The following is a 17,512-nucleotide window of genomic DNA, read 5'->3' on the forward strand; positions in this document are numbered from 1 at the left end:
ACTGTAAACGTTTACCGCTCTCAAAATGTTAGCTTATATTTATATTGTTGTTTCAAACACTTCAATAAATATTAGAGATATCTATTACAAGTATTGTAAAGCTACAATTGTAGGATTCCGTTTCATTGATATGTCGAAACACCCTAACGTACATTGTGTATGTAAGACCTACTCTCGCCGATTCACAGTAGATAACGTACAGGACTTGTCTGTCCCCCGAGGCGAACAAAAATGCATTGTCGTGCTAGGTCGTTTTGGTTAAACTTATGCAACTCAAAGACTGATGTTGTCCTGACATATCTTATCCATTTGCGTACAACCAAAGATGTTAAAAATACAAATAGGATGTAGATCTACATGTTGTAGCGAACAACACAGACTCACCGACACACAACACAGGGGCCGGATGGGAGAAATTGTGTAAAGACCATATTTGTAATAACCATTTTATGACGCGGGTTTTGATTGGCTGACCAATCGTTATCTTGCTTCGACTGCTGTATCCAACATGGCGGCAGATAACAAATGTGAGGGTTTCCTGAGCGGGACAACCAATATGCAGTCAAAAGAGGACGAGTGGTAGGTATCTTGATGTTTGAACTAATAGGATAATCATTAATATTCTCTAAGAAATTGTTTATATTTTAATGTACATGTAATATGTGTATTGTGTGACAGCGGAGCGTCTAGATTACCCCCACCCCTAGGCTCCAGCTCCATCACAACGTGAAGCTTAGCAGTTACTCACTTACTGGTATGTTAAAGTTTAGGCTACATGCCATGCGATGGGATACGTAAACATTGATATGCTGGGACATGTCTTTTTATATTTGGATTTGATGAAACTTTGTATATAAAACGAAAGTATTGGACTCAGTTTCGTATACGTGGATTAGTATAAACAGAATACAGCCCAGGGGTTTTGAGGGTACACATGCACCCAATACTAGTCTAAGCTATAAATACACGCGTAACATTACAGAGACGGCCGTAGGGAGTGTAGATAACGTTTATATTCCATTACACTCCATTGATGTAGTAAGGTGTAGAAAATGCATTCGATCTGAAGTACAGGTGGTCTAAAGGTCACCCAAACATGACTCCTTATGGGATGTTGTCAGATCCTTTATTGGATGGATTGGGTATAAGGATCATCATCTTATTTTAATCAGTTTGGCGTGTCAGTCTAATTTAAATTACACTTGTAATTCTGCTCCACTACGATGCTTTATGTACGTTACGCTCCCATACAAGATCTAACAAATCCCTGTTCAGATCGAGTCACCTCAGCATGACCAATGGCCTAGAATCGGAACATTTCGGGACGTACTGTTAGCCGTTTATATTTCCAAATGACACAATAACCACACCGAAGATTCTGTAGACGCTGATTGGCTAACCTCAGGGGTCATGCTGAGGTAACCACGAATGGGGCATTGTTAGCTATAGATCTTGTATTGGAGCACAGCGAAGAGCATCGTAGTGGAGCGGAATTACAAGTATAGTTTTAATTAGTTTGACTGGCGTGTGCAAGGTCATGAAGGGTCAAAGTGACACTCTCCACCAATTCATTTGATTGACACAGGGACATGTAAATTCAGACAATACTCAGCGCATGTATTTAAAACACTTAATTTATATATATTTATATATATACAGCGAATTTAAACACAGATGTTTAAATGTAGGAGGCTGATTTAGTTCTTACGATAGCTGACAGTTGGCGTCGCCTCGCACATGCTTATCAGAAAAAATGTGAAACGTCAATTGTTCCATTTTGTGTGTATGAGATATGTCATGGTACACCTTTTTCTAATATATGCGTGTACTAGATTACAGCCACTGTCGCCATATATATATATATAGTAAGTTTGATAGTCTGTGATAGATGTCGGATTATAATTGATCAACATCTTCCAAGGAATAGATACTATTAGTAAAAAATGCAATCTCCAGCGAAAAGACAAAATACATATGTCCAAGGACCACATCCTGGTAGACGTCATAGTTAAAAGAGTGTGTTGATGAGCATTTGTCATTGAGAACAACTGAGTAAGAGTATGATCGCGCGCGGCTCCATTTCTTTATATATGTACCAGAATATACGGGACAAGGAAGTAATTCCAACCGTGTGGACAAAACAAAATTGTCAAATTTTCGAGGCGATCTGCCCCTTTATCAAGACATACAAAACGAACACGATTACATAATAGGATACGATCAGTAATGCGGGACAAAGCAGACAGATATTAAACTATATAGCACATTGGAGCGCAATTAACCCTTCGGCAAGTGGAAGCTGGAAAGCGTGCCACGTGTGACGTCAAATATGTGGCGAAATTTATTTATGGTGCTCATTGATATAGGATGCAAATTTAGTCGCCTATTTCCTCGGTGTGTTTGCAAAGAAGCAAAGCCCCAAATTTAGTCGCCTTTTGCTGGGCAGCATATGTAAAGGATCAAAAACGCGTAGAACAGAACGGGAAAATGCTGGAAGTAGGTATAAGTAATTGAAGAGCAAGTGCGCAGAATTGAAGAGCAGTGTACCAGAATATATATATGCATGCCTTAAGACGCCTGTGAAGACAGTAAGGCCTAGCGACCAAGTCTAGTGTTTCTTATATTTTATATAAAATATCAAAGAAACACAATTTAACAAAGCATGACAATTTATTGACTCGTGCCCTATCCGGGCCAACTCAAGACCTACGGCACCCAATCGCCTAGCCAAACATAGCTGCGCCTTCTACCACTATTCACTATGTGTTGTTGATCCAAAGATTTAATTTGACAATTTCCATAGTGATCAAGTCAGCATATTGAACAGACTATCACTTCGTCATTGAAACATCCTTTTTGGGGATGTGGATTTGGCGCAGTGGTAGAAGGCGCAGCTATGTTTGGCTAGGCAATTGGGTGCCGTAGATCGTGAGTTCGAGGCCGGATAGGGCACGAGTCAATAAATTGTCATGCTTTGTTAAATTGTGTTTCTTTGATATTTTATATACATGTACATGTACATGCTTATAGATTGATATAAAGGTTAATAATTAAAGCTAGTTGTGTAATCAAATGGTTGATTTTGATTTTATATGGTTATATAATGATCTTGGTGGCTACTGGCACGTACATGATATCATGATCATGGTGACTACTGGCAAGTAAATGCAAAAGGTTACAAAAACCAATTTAAAAATAAAATAATAATTCTTTTTAGGCGTTTGACCTATTCTGAAGTAGTGTGGGCTATGCCAGCTGTGCATGTTCCAAGTGATAGAAAGAAAGAAACGGTAAAAGTAAGTATAATAATATTAATGTATATACATGTACATACAACCTGGTATGGTATTTCAGATATTGTTTTCTATGTACCAGTATATATAACTCTTTAGATTTTTTCTGTGAAGGATGATTTAAAGGGGACTTGTAGTACATTTGCATGTATATATTTCTTTTTTTAGCATATATCAATGTTATTAGAAAATGTAATGAAACTGCACATAGTAAGGCTATGAAACTTTTTTGTTATTCATCTTTATGCAATACACATTTGAATTAGTGTTTTAATGACTTCAATAGGCAATGATATATTGTAGGAACTCTGTTTGATGTTTTTATTGTGTGATGATTGCACTTAATTATATTATTGAACATTGATAGAAAAACACCTGCAGAACTAAATGTACCGATAAATTGAAGAGGAGGAGGAGGAGATCCAAAAGAATGAAAATTTTCTAATCGTAGAGTGGTAAGTGATATATATTCTTGTTCTACTTCACATTTAGTTATAATGTGTTTGTAATGAATTTGCCAATATGCTATATATGTCCACTTCATTTCATTTCTGTTCTAAATCTTTTAAATGTTTGTCTTTCCATATATATAGTGGCTGTGGACTGTTCAGATTTTATTTTTTTTCTATCCTTTATGCTTCTCTTGTGTACATATTGAAGTTGTATGTGCCGTAACTGTGCGAAAATTTTGACATGTTATTTTTTCTTCAGTAATCCTTTTGCTGGGCAGCATGTGTAAAGGATCAAAAACGCGTAGAACAGAACGGGAAAATGCTGGAAGTAGGTATAAGTAATTGAAGAGCAAGTGCGCAGAATTGAAGAGCAGTGTACCAGAATATATATATGCATGCCTTAAGACGCCTGTGAAGACAGTAAGGCCTAGCGACCAAGTCTAGTGTTTCTTATATTTTATATAAAATATCAAAGAAACACAATTTAACAAAAGCATGACAATTTATTGACTCGTGCCCTATCCGCGCCAACTCAAGACCTACGGCACCCAATCGCCTAGCCAAACATAGCTGCGCCTTCTACCACTATTCACTATGTGTTGTTGATCCAAAGATTTAATTTGACAATTTCCATAGTGATCAAGTCAGCATATTGAACAGACTATCACTTCGTCATTGAAACATCCTTTTTGGGGATGTGGATTTGGCGCAGTGGTAGAAGGCGCAGCTATGTTTGGCTAGGCAATTGGGTGCCGTAGATCGTGAGTTCGAGGCCGGATAGGGCACGAGTCAATAAATTGTCATGCTTTGTTAAATTGTGTTTCTTTGATATTTTATATACATGTACATGTACATGCTTATAGATTGATATAAAGGTTAATAATTAAAGCTAGTTGTGTAATCAAATGGTTGATTTTGATTTTATATGGTTATATAATGATCTTGGTGGCTACTGGCACGTACATGATATCATGATCATGGTGACTACTGGCAAGTAAATGCAAAAGGTTACAAAAACCAATTTAAAAATAAAATAATAATTCTTTTTAGGCGTTTGACCTATTCTGAAGTAGTGTGGGCTATGCCAGCTGTGCATGTTCCAAGTGATAGAAAGAAAGAAACGGTAAAAGTAAGTATAATAATATTAATGTATATACATGTACATACAACCTGGTATGGTATTTCAGATATTGTTTTCTATGTACCAGTATATATAACTCTTTAGATTTTTTCTGTGAAGGATGATTTAAAGGGGACTTGTAGTACATTTGCATGTATATATTTCTTTTTTTAGCATATATCAATGTTATTAGAAAATGTAATGAAACTGCACATAGTAAGGCTATGAAACTTTTTTGTTATTCATCTTTATGCAATACACATTTGAATTAGTGTTTTAATGACTTCAATAGGCAATGATATATTGTAGGAACTCTGTTTGATGTTTTTATTGTGTGATGATTGCACTTAATTATATTATTGAACATTGATAGAAAAACACCTGCAGAACTAAATGTACCGATAAATTGAAGAGGAGGAGGAGGAGATCCAAAAGAATGAAATTTTCTAATCGTAGAGTGGTAAGTGATATATATTCTTGTTCTACTTCACATTTAGTTATAATGTGTTTGTAATGAATTTGCCAATATGCTATATATGTCCACTTCATTTCATTTCTGTTCTAAATCTTTTTAAATGTTTGTCTTTCCATATATATAGTGGCTGTGGACTGTTCAGATTTTTATTTTTTTCTATCCTTTATGCTTCTCTTGTGTACATATTGAAGTTGTATGTGCCGTAACTGTGCGAAAATTTTGACATGTTATTTTTTCTTCAGTAATACATTGAAAACCATCAGGTTTGGTGAATTAATTAAGCTGTGAAAATCATTGAAATGGACAGACAAATATGTATGATACTTTATAAACATTACCTACGATTAGCAGTAAAGTTATTGTTTTTATGCCTGAACTGAAGAAATTACTTTACAATTACAAATAATGCTACACAAATGTGAAATGAGATTGTAGACCACAACTTAGCGTCATGGTCTGACTCTATGTACTCATTCCACTACACTGTAAACATAAATATAATGTCAGCTGTAATTTGTACTTGTAAAATTGAAACCTGTACATATACATGCATTGCAATCATTGTAATTTTCAAAATATTGTGAACTTTTTAGGTGAATAACATAAAAGAAGCTCTTATTGATTCATGGCACATATAACTTTAACTTTTTATTTGTAAAGCCTTTTGATCATGTAGAAAATGAGCACTAATTTTAAACCAGTATTTAAAGCATTTATAAAATTTTGCATAATACGCTTTGCTGTGTGCTCACAATTAATACGGAATATTCTTCTGCATATTTTTCACAACATACATGTTTTTCCTTAGCTGTCCTCATACTCACTAGATGGTGAACATATTTATCAACGGTATACATTTATAATTAAAATATCCTGTTGATTAACTTTGTTCATACTAAAAAGAGTTGAGCATGTTATGTTGATTAACTTTGTTGATACTAAAGCTCTGTTTTTGTTTGGTAGACTAGAAACCGCATTAATGCTTTTCTCACGAAAACTTTATTTTCGTGCAATTTTTCTTCTTTTTATGGACTTTTAACTATTGAGTTATCTTATTTGTTAAAGTTTTAAATGTAGTATACATTCAACTATACCATTAAGTATTGTATAAAAGCTATTTTTAAATGGAATTATATGTCTATACATTATGTCATTTGTATATTATAGTTATTAATTATTTGATAAAAGTTATTGTGATAATACATAATTACCTAGTATATTTTTTATGTCCTTGATTTTAAACAAACTACTTGGGTGTTTCTGACCTAACTTTTTATATTGACATTATGTGGCTGCCAAGGTCTAAAAAGAAAAAAAAATTGCATTGAACTGATCTCATGACTAGGGGTGAAATGGTACGCTTTCTCTGGTTCGGTTCGTATTGTGATACATTGTTCATGGTTCGGTTAATACATTTGATATTCATATCTGCCAAAATGTGAAAATCAATAATTAAAAGCATATCAAAAGTAACACCCACCATTGTAAACTCTTACATCATAGATAATACATTTCTAATATTAAGACCTAAATCTTACATGCTACAATGTTTCAAATCTGGAATCAACCATATGCTAGACAAGTACACTCTTTAAATTTGTTTATATAACCGTTTCTACATAGAATATCCCAAATAATGCCATATAGCAGAGCGTTAAGATGCCAAGGCAGATTATATTGACAGATTATATTTTTCTGTCAATAACAAGGTTACTGTAATGCCACTTGATTGGCCGTTATGAAAACTGGCTACACTAATCAGAAACCCGCTTATATACAGTATACATGTATAAGTGCTTTGGACTGCCACAAGCCACCCAGAAAAAGTTGACAGTATATACATGTACTGTAATTCTGAGAATACTGTGTATAGAACGAAAAGAAGTATACCACGTTTCATGACGTTAGAACTGTTTCACTCCTACTAATGATATCACATGCATGAAGGATTTGTTTGTTATATGAATGCTTCATTATCATTTTTCTGTAATTGCATGATGGCATCAATGTTTATTGCTTTTACTAACTAAATGTGTAATTTCGATTTAGTGCATTTTGTTATTAATTTGCATATCCTTGTTTTCATCTGCTTTAACTTTAATTGATTTGTGGCTGTCTCTCTTCTTTCTACCACAGTTTTTTTTTTCTGTAATTGTAAAAAGAGCACCTGATGTGGTTGGATGTTTATAAGCAAAGCCTCCAAATCTTTGCTGTCAGATGGAGCATGGCGCCTCTTTCACTCAGTTGGTAGAGAGATCTAGCACTGTTGATCATACAGGAAAGATTTGATAGTATTGAACATTGTCTGTACTGTACATTTAAAAAAAAATTATTCACATTTATGTACATATATATATATATTTACATAAAAAAAACACAACTATAAAACAGTTTTTTCTCCCTAGCGCTTTCTCGGCTCATGCCGGTCTTCAGGGGTTTGAATTCTTTTTGCCCCTGAAGACCGGCATGAGCCGAGAAAGCGCTAGGGAGAAAAAACTGTTTTATAGTTGTGTTTTTTTTTATGTATATGGAAACCATCACATGGACATTGTTCTTTTTTATATATATATTTATATATATAGCTGTGTATTGACACCCAACATCTTTCCATAGTATATTTACTACTTATAATTGTAGGAAGTGTGGTCATTAATTATCAATATGTCTCATTTTATTTTCATTCGATTTCATTTCAATAGGCTGTCTCCATACAATGTTACACTGGACATTGACGACAGCTTTGCGATTGTTGTGAAACCAAAGTGTGTTGTGTCATTATTTGAGGAGACAAAAGTCAAAAATGAGGTATGTTAAAGAAAGATGTTATCAGAATTCTCGGTTGATCTGTCCTCTTGATCACCTTTCTTATAGTCATCAAATTTTGACGAAGTCTATGTTAATATTTTACTTATCAGTTACAGTTTGATTTGTTAAGTATAATTTTTCGCTTGTTTAGAATTCCGTTATTCATTTAATTATATGTTGAAATTGGTATACATCTCCATGATAATTTTTTCGATACTTCTTAGACCACTTGTTAAATTTGTGTTTAAATTTCAGGTCAGTAACTCCTTTGAAATTTAATTAGATTTAACCTTTGCTCTTTCCATATTCTTAATTCATAAAAAAGATATTATTGACATTATGTATTAACTAAAAATTGGACATTATTAGAGATTTTTTATAGATACATGAATTTAGTGCTTTATTTTTAATTGCAGAACAATCACATTTGATCGGTCAAGAAGACAACAAAAAGAAAAGATACAGTAAGATAACATCATGAAATATCAGTTACAATAACTCGGAGTTTAATCAGTCAGCTTGTTCAGATTTCATTTCCAGTGATAATAGGTTATGTTATCTACATTGTACAAAGTGCAATTGATTTTTTTTAGGGATTCATAATAATAAAGTGGTAAATATCTTGGTCTTTAAAAACAATAAAATAAAATGTGTGTAGATTAAAGTAGAAGCATAGTACATTTTAAAAGTAAAATAAAATAATTTGTTTTATTATTATCATTTCAGCAAATCACCAAGAAGCTGGGGACGCATTGTTGTGGCACATACCACAACAATGACATAAAATTCCTTGACCACTATATCAAGTGCCACAGGAGCCAGGGAAATAGTACTGGTATGTATAATTGACTCAGTGATATAGTTTTTATTTGCATATTCATTTGAGGACATTTTCTGGGTGAAACCTACAGTAAGTGGAGAATACCACAACAACAGCAAATTTCATTACAACACATAGATTTTCAATTTAAAAAGCAAGCAGAAAGTAGCAATATAGAGAGAGAAAAAGAAATTTAAAGGAAGTACTACTATATTAATTTGAATATGTAATATATACCAAGACAATTAAATTGATTTTTTTTAAATAATGTGATAATTTGTTTAATGATTTCCTTTTGTGTAATGTTATTGTTATGTATACTTGTATATTATATATATTACTTTCAGACATACAAACAAGTCACAAACACACCAGCACACATAACACACAGCCAAAATCATTAAACAGAAACAATAACACAACCAACACAACATCCCAACCCAACATAAATAACCATTTCCCACAAGAAGACCCAACTACAAGCAACACAAACACTAGCATCATTGGTCTTCACACAGGAACATCTATACCCTTGTTGTCCTGTGGGGATATTGAGGCAAATCCTGGCCCAATCTATAAGGTAAGTAAATCAGCAATGCATACATTCTTTTACACAATAGTTAGGGCTTTTCACTATTTGTGAAAAGACCTATTGTTTTCGTTAAGTTTCTTATTAGGGCTTTTCACTTTTTGGTGAAAAGACCTATTGTTTTCGTTAAGTTTCTTATTCTTATTATTATTATTCTTATTATTATTATTCTTCTTCCTGTTTTTGTGAACGCTCTATCGTTCAAACGGTAAGACATAGGATAAAAACGATTTCAGTATGTTAAAACCATGTATCTGAAGGTGATCCATGAACAAAATTAAGTAGGTCAAATATTTCAAAATGGCCGCCATGACGTAAAACCTGAAACCACAAAAACTGCTATAACTCAAAAAGTATGAAAGCTATTTCAAATCTGAAGGTATTTTTATTGTAAGGAATGAACATATCTAACTTTCACCCATGACATGTTTCCACAAAATATGTCTTGTTAAAAAGCTCGCTAGAGGTCAAAGTTTACAAAAAAGTGACTATTTTAAAAAAAATTTTTCAATATTCAATTTTTTTCCAAATTTTTTGCATTAAATCGATGCAGTATCTCATTCTGAAGGTTTTGATGTCTTCAAATTAAAAATTGGTCAACTAAATAATTTTTTATGACGAATTAATATTTGACTAAGAATTTTTTGCAAATTCGACAATTATATTTTAAACATCTTCTCTGATTCCACCAATCCGACCAAGCCCAATATCACACAAGATCTTCCACTTATCACCGTGACCAATTCTTGTTAATATGGTGTTGATTTGAATTCAAATATGGCCGCAATGACGTCACTTCCGGTTTAACCTAGACAACCATAACTCGTTTACCACTGAGCCAATTCCTTTCATATTTTTCTATGTTATGTAGAATAGCATACTGAGAAACTTTGTAATTGTACATTTTTCTCTAAAATGTCAACTTCCGGTTAATCATTGACTCATAATGCAACTTCGCCGTTTTCGGTGAAAATCACGAAAACAACTTCTTATCAAGTTCTACATGGTATAGAGGCTTGATATTGAGCATGAAGTAAGCTAAGGTAGTTGACTATCGGGTTTGAAAACATAAACGAGCTTGACCTTCATCCAAGGTCACAGAGTGCGTGTGATTGTAGAGTTATGAAAATAATCCTGTGAAAATTCAGCTCATTGAGACAGCCGTAGCTCGTTAACCAAAGAGCCAATTATTTCATTTTTGGATATGTTATGTAGAATAAAAAATGAAACAATTAATTTCGTCACAACTTTTCTGTAAAACGTCAACTTCCGGTTGGAAATAAGGGACAAAGTTCAAAAATGCAATTTTTTCGACAAAATCATTAAAACATCTTCTCAATTTCTAGAAGGCCTAGAGACCTAATATTAAGCATGAAGCATGCTGACATCAATGCCTACCAAGTTTGTTAATGTGATTGACCTTGACCTATATCAAAGGGCACTCGGGCTAACAATCCTAAAATCTTCAAATGACTTATTGTAAAGTTCTGAAAGGCCTAAGACCTGGTATTGGACTTTTGGTACGTTGAAACTAAGCACTACCATAAGCACTACCAAGTGTTTTATAAATGACCTTGAACGGAGTAGGTTTTAGGTGAAAAGCCCGTCAAATTGTCCCGGTGACAATTTCTAGTTTCTTATTATTCTTATTATTCTTCTTCCTGTTTTTGTGAACGCTCTATAGGTCAAACGGTAAGACATAGGATAAAAAAGATTTCAGTATGTTAAAAACTATGTATCGGAAGGTGATCCATGAACAAAATTAAGTAGGTCAAAAATTCCAAAATGGCCGCCATGACGTAAAACCTAAAAACACAAAAACTGCTATAACTCAAATAGTATGAATGCTGTGTCAAATATGAAGGTATTTTATTGTAGTGAATGAACATATCTAACTTTCACCCACGACATGTTTTCACAAAATATGTCTCGTTAAAAAGCTCGCTAGAGGTCAAAGTTTACAAAAAAGTGACTATTTTTAGAATTTTTTTTATTATTAATTTTTTTCCAAATTTTTTGCATTAAATCGATGTAGTATCTCATTCTGAAGGGTTTGAGTCTTCAAATTAAAAATTGGTCCACTAAATAATTTTTTATGACGTAATTAATATTTAACTAAGATTTTTTTTGCAAATTTCGATAATTATATTTTAAATATCTCCTCTGATTCCACCAGTCCGATCAAGCCCAAACTCACACAAGATATTCCACTTATCATCGTGACCAATTCTTGTTAATATGATGTTGATTCAAATTCAAATATGGCCGCAATGACATCACTTCCGGTTTAACCTAGACAGCCATATCTCGTTAACCACTAAGCCAATTCCTTTCATATTTTTATATGTTATGTAGAATAGCATACTGAGAAACTTTGTAATTGTACGTTTTTCTCTAAAATGTCAACTTCCGGTTGATCATTGACTCATAATGCAAATTCGCCGTTTTCGGTGAAAATCACGAAAACAACTTCTTGTCAAGTTCTACATGGTATAAAGGCTTGATATTGAGCATGAAGTATGCTTTGGTAGTTGACTATCATGTTTAAAAAAATAAACGACCTTGACTTTCATCCCAGGTCACAGAGTGATTGTGATTTTAGAGCTATGAAAATGATCCAGTGAAAATACAGCTCATTGAGACAGCCGTAGCTCGTTAACCACATAGACAATTTCTTTGATTTTTGGATATGTTATGTAGAATTGAAAGAGAAACAATTAACTTACATACCACACTTCTGTTATACAGGAACTTTCGTTTTGGAAATAAGGGTCAAAGTTCAAAAGTGCAATTTTTTTGACAAAATCATTAACAAATCCTCTTTTGAAATTCTAGAAGGCCTAGACATCTAATATTAGGCATGAATCATGCTGACGTAAATGCCTACAATATGATTAACCTTGACCTATATTCAAGGTCACAAGTGCCAAACAATCTTAAATATCCAAATGACTTCTCCTGAAATTCTGAAAGGCCTAGATATCTTATATTGGGCCTGCAGGATGCTGAAATAAATGGCTGTCAAGTTTGTTGGTGTGTTATGAATGATCTTGAACGGAGTAGCTTTTAGGTGAAAAGCCCGTCAAATTGTCCCGGTGACAATTTCTAGTTTGAATTGTCTTAGTTTTCATCATTTTGTTTCAGATATAATTTCTTTATATTATTTTTAAAGTAGGATATTTATGTTGTCTACTATTGATGTACTGAACTGTATTTTACGGCTTGCAACAAATACATTTGTAATAATTTTTGTTTATCTATGTTTGGATGCTATAGATGTAAAAAATGTTTTGCATCGTTTTGTAGTGTGAACATCAAACATGTGGAGGTAATGAGCAGACGTTTCCATCAATACAAGACCTTGCCATATATCTGGTACCCATGTGTTCGACATCATATGTGGATGGGGAGATTGTGTCTGGGGAGCTCCTGACATTATTGATAGAGATATGGAATCTCATATTCCTCAACACATATACAAGGTAATAACACCATTCTGTTTTATACATTCTAGTAGTTTGTTTTGAAATAAGTGTTGAGCAAACAATAACATAACATTCAAAATTCATAAAGCTTTATTTTGGATTCTTTTAAAAGAAATTCTTTACTTTGTTTTTGATAATTTGTATTTTAATTACAGACTACTATTTTCGAATCACTTGATTCCTGGTGTGAGGCATTGCCTTCCAGTTATCTTGATGAGCATTCCACAGATCTACGGCTTTGCCCGCCTGCCTTGGTTAGTATAATGCTATCTATATATGTTACTTGAAATATAAATAATTGAAATGTTTTAACTTGTTATTGATAAGCTTTGGTTACATTGCCCTGATTTTTAACATTTATAATATTAAAGCCATTTATTATTGACATTAACTACATTTTTATAAAACTCACAAGGTTTGTAGACATAGACTTTGAGCAGAAGTTCCCTTTATATCATATTTGACAACTTATATTACTCTTAAATGAGTTTCCCTCCATATTAGATTTATAATGCGAGTTTTTATAATTTTTCATGGCCTTTTAAGAGCAAAAAATGAAAAATTTGAAAAGAATATCATCAATTTAATATGAAGGGAAACGAATGATAGATTCTATTTATCATATGGCTAATATATGCCTTTGTTTCTTCCTGTTTGGAGTTTTCTGCTAGATGATCAATCAATCGATCAGTTGAAATATGTATCATTCATCAGAATCAACCAATCACCATGCAGATAGGTTATATTACACGTGTAAAAAAGATTTATTAAATGGATATATTGAATGGGAAAACATGGAAGTCATATGATAAATAGTCATCTTATTATGACCTCATATCATATGTACTGATAAATAAAATCATTTATTTCTCACGAAAATCGACTGAGGCATTGAAGGTACTTGGGAAAGCAGATTTTATGTTTAATGAATAATCTTGAACATGTTATTCGTCGAAGTGATCTACTTTAATTTCAAAATTAATTTCAGATTTACAGTAAGAATCTTGAACTGAAGCAACAACATGTTTTATATTTATCTTATAGACAAAATGGTTTAATTGATATTGATTGGTAATTTTGCCATTTGGGAATTCAGCACCGATTTACCATTTGAGTATAAATATGTGGATCAAGTTTTGTTTGAAAGCACTCTTTGTGGAGAGTGACAACTTGGCAAGTTGAAAACCTCATGTCTCAAACTGAGAATAGAAGACAAATCAAAACTTAAATTCTTCTCCTTATGTAATTTATGTGACAAAAAATGACTTTGGTCAGAATTTGACTTTAATAAGTTTATTTGAGAAATCGGAACCAGTTACTCAGTTTCACGACTCATTTGATTTGTGTATTCTTTTTTCTTTACAGAGAGGTGACTTGAACCTTTTACTGTTGGATTCTTCATTTACCATCAAGAAGAGGTACACCATATTTGACCACATGATGTACCTTTTCCATTTACAACAGAAGAGTCCAAAAGAATATTACGAAAAGGTGGAGAATTTCATTTCAAGGCAGCCACCAGGAAAATGGGAATTCAAGGGTAATGAATATAGAATCGTTGATGAGCAATATTGTATTAATGACGATGCTGATAAACAGGAACTAAATATGCCATTATTTAATGATGTGTATTGTGTGAAAATGCCTGACAACACTGATCACACTAGAATTGTAACTTCTAGACCTGAACTCCAAGGTACAAGTACTGCCTTCACTCTACATAATACTAAAAGAGTTAAGAAAATGAAAACTTCCCATTCACAACCACATTTTTTATGACTGTCCATGGAAGATAATTTTAATGAAAAATTTAGAGAGGTGTAACACTGCTATAGTTACAGAGTTGAAAATAGTAGAAAAATTACAAGAAAATAATTTTATTACAAAAAAATCTAAATTTTTACTAGAAGCAGAAGATTGTGCAATAAGGCTTTCTATACATCAACTAATACTACTGAAGGTGTATTTGTTTGTAATGTGTTTATGGTAGAGGTTGATGAAAGAAGTATTTTTTATGCAAGATATGTTGAATCAGGTTGCTATACTGGTTTCATGTCTCAATGGCTGAAAAAATTACTTACTCGAGGCATTAGACATTTCTTCTGAAGCATAAATTTTGAGTCAAGTTGTTACAAATTCTGACATTAAAACATTAAGTAAAAATCGTGAAAGTGAAAGGACGATCAAAGGCAAAAAAGGAAGAACTGATAAAAATTATAAGTATAATTTGAAAAACTTTAAACAACTTTTGGGAAATAGTTTAAGTCATGCTGAAAATTGTGGTGTCAATTTTGTGCTTAATCTCTCTCATTGTGTCAGAAAGGGATTTCATGCACATATAGAGTCAGAGTCCTCAGATGATTGGTTTTTACATACAAATACTTCTGATTCTGACAGAAAAAAATTTCAAGATCAATTTCTGTCATTTCCTCTCCAAAGACGGACTGAACAAAGCAAGTTGTCTGAGCATTTTGCTGAAGAAAATTTTCCCAATTCTCAACCTCTTTTAAACCAGTCTATTTATCTGAATTATTTATCAAATAGCCATTCACTATTGAAAGAAAAAGTTAGATTTGAGGAAAGACTGCCAACATCTAAGTCAATACCAAAGTCTTTTCCGTTAGCAAATCTCATGGCTGTTTTTGAAAAATGATACTCATAAGTTATTCAATATTTTTGAAAGTTCAATGGGGTTACGTTTACAAGGAAATGTAACTTCCACACCGTTAGTTGCTTTGTCCTAATACAGATAATATTGTTGAAGTTGCTCCTGCAACAAAACTTACTAGAAATGGCATAGCAACTAGGGAAATGCTTTCTTTTGCCCTTGGAAGCTCACCTGTAGAAAATTTAGCAGAGACATGTTTTAAATGATTACAATCATGAAAATGGAAAATTTTCGAATTTTGATTATTTTCATACCTCTCGGCAAAGAACAGAGGATGGTTTTGTGTATAGGTGTTCGTGTAGAATATACAGAACTCTAATAGAATGCGCCAGAGGAGAAGATGTTTTCCAAAATAGCTTAATTGATGTTTCAACTAGTGTAAAATGCATGCATTGTCGCTTTTTGAAAGAATGTGTTATTCCAAGTATCCTTATTTCTCAAGAAAATAAAACTGCACTTGATCTTAAAGTCTCTGAAGGTTTAGAATTATGTGAGAAACCATATGTTACTTTGATGGGTAGAAATAATACAAGGACGTTTTCAGTTTTCTAATTTACCTGATGGAGAACCTTCATTTGTGTACATTACTTTCAATGCATCTACTGCATGGTAAATATGTTATTTCATGTTTAAATGGATACTGCAAATCCATAAAAGGAGCCAAACGGAATATTGAATTATTTGATGATTCAAATTCACTATGTGAACATTTGAAATGCATCCACAAGTCCCAAGAATGGCAGACGTTCAAAATAGAAAGTATTGAGGATTTTGATGAACAACCTTTTGATGATCCTCATGCAGGCTTGCCTCAAATTGAGCTTGACATTGGGTCAGATATATTTGAAGACTTTAGTAATAATACTGAATGTTTTGATGTTTCCTCTGGTTTGTGGAAATTCCCATGTAAAAGTTCTCATTCGGCCAGAAAGGAATGTTCTGAAGAGTTAGCAGCTGCTGTACAAATACGGGATTTGTTAAATGATAAGAATGAAGATTGTATCCCTCGGGTAGATGGATGCCTTAAAGGTCCTATATTTGTTCAGTCTATACCTTTGACAACATGTCCATGTGGGGCAGGTTGGACAAGTTCTGAATATCCTGATGGTGTTACAATTTTTATACTGATCATGAGATTGCCCCAGTATTATGTAATATTCATACACGTACATGTACAGCTTCCTGCTGCCTGTTACCATTGGATGAAGGGGAATCATCATGTATCCATGTGTATAGCTCTGATACAGCTGCAGGTGACGAAATTGGTTGGATGTATGTACATCAAGTTTTGAATTCTAAAACAACATTTTCAGGGTTTTGCAAAAGTATGACATCTACTTATATCAGACGTTTTCCAAAATCTCGAAGTTTTATGGACCCTGGAGTTTTTTTAAAATGGTGGTTCAGCTGGGCATCAAACATGCATATTGATTTCAGGAAACCATGCGAAGTATGTAAATTTACACCACCTCAATTAGCATGTGATGGAACAAAAATTGGGATTGGCTTTCGAAATGCTGTTTTTGAACCTATTGAAAAACCATCGGAACCTGCAGTTTATCAAACGCTACATCGTAGATTAGATCGTTGTTTCTTAAAAAGTTCTATTGATATTAGTGCTAAAAATATGAAAGTGTGTAGAGAGCACCTATATTTTCTTGCAAACAGAGTATTCGGTGAAGAAAAGCAATTGCAGAAGCTAATCTTGATGAAGATACTGTCATGGCTAGGACAGATTTTCTTCAGACCGTTTTACCTGAAGATGTTAAGGACTCATTTGAGCGCTTCCTTGTAGGTAATATGCC

General features: G+C 33.2%; 1 protein-coding gene across 1 annotated transcript; it reads left to right on the top strand.

Moving 5' to 3' along the window:
- The first annotated feature begins 508 nt into the window (after positions 1–508).
- LOC138311638 (uncharacterized) lies at positions 509–14,970 on the top strand. Its single transcript, XM_069252908.1, has 8 exons — positions 509–579; positions 8,040–8,145; positions 8,586–8,609; positions 8,872–8,980; positions 9,313–9,545; positions 12,861–13,036; positions 13,195–13,293; positions 14,405–14,970. Coding segments are annotated over exons 1-8 (819 nt in total). The 3' UTR covers positions 14,406–14,970.
- The last annotated feature ends 2,542 nt before the right edge of the window (positions 14,971–17,512 follow it).

This window comes from Argopecten irradians, unplaced genomic scaffold (assembly GCF_041381155.1).
Source record: "Argopecten irradians isolate NY unplaced genomic scaffold, Ai_NY scaffold_0074, whole genome shotgun sequence".
In the NCBI taxonomy this organism is placed as follows: Eukaryota; Metazoa; Mollusca; class Bivalvia; order Pectinida; family Pectinidae; genus Argopecten; species Argopecten irradians.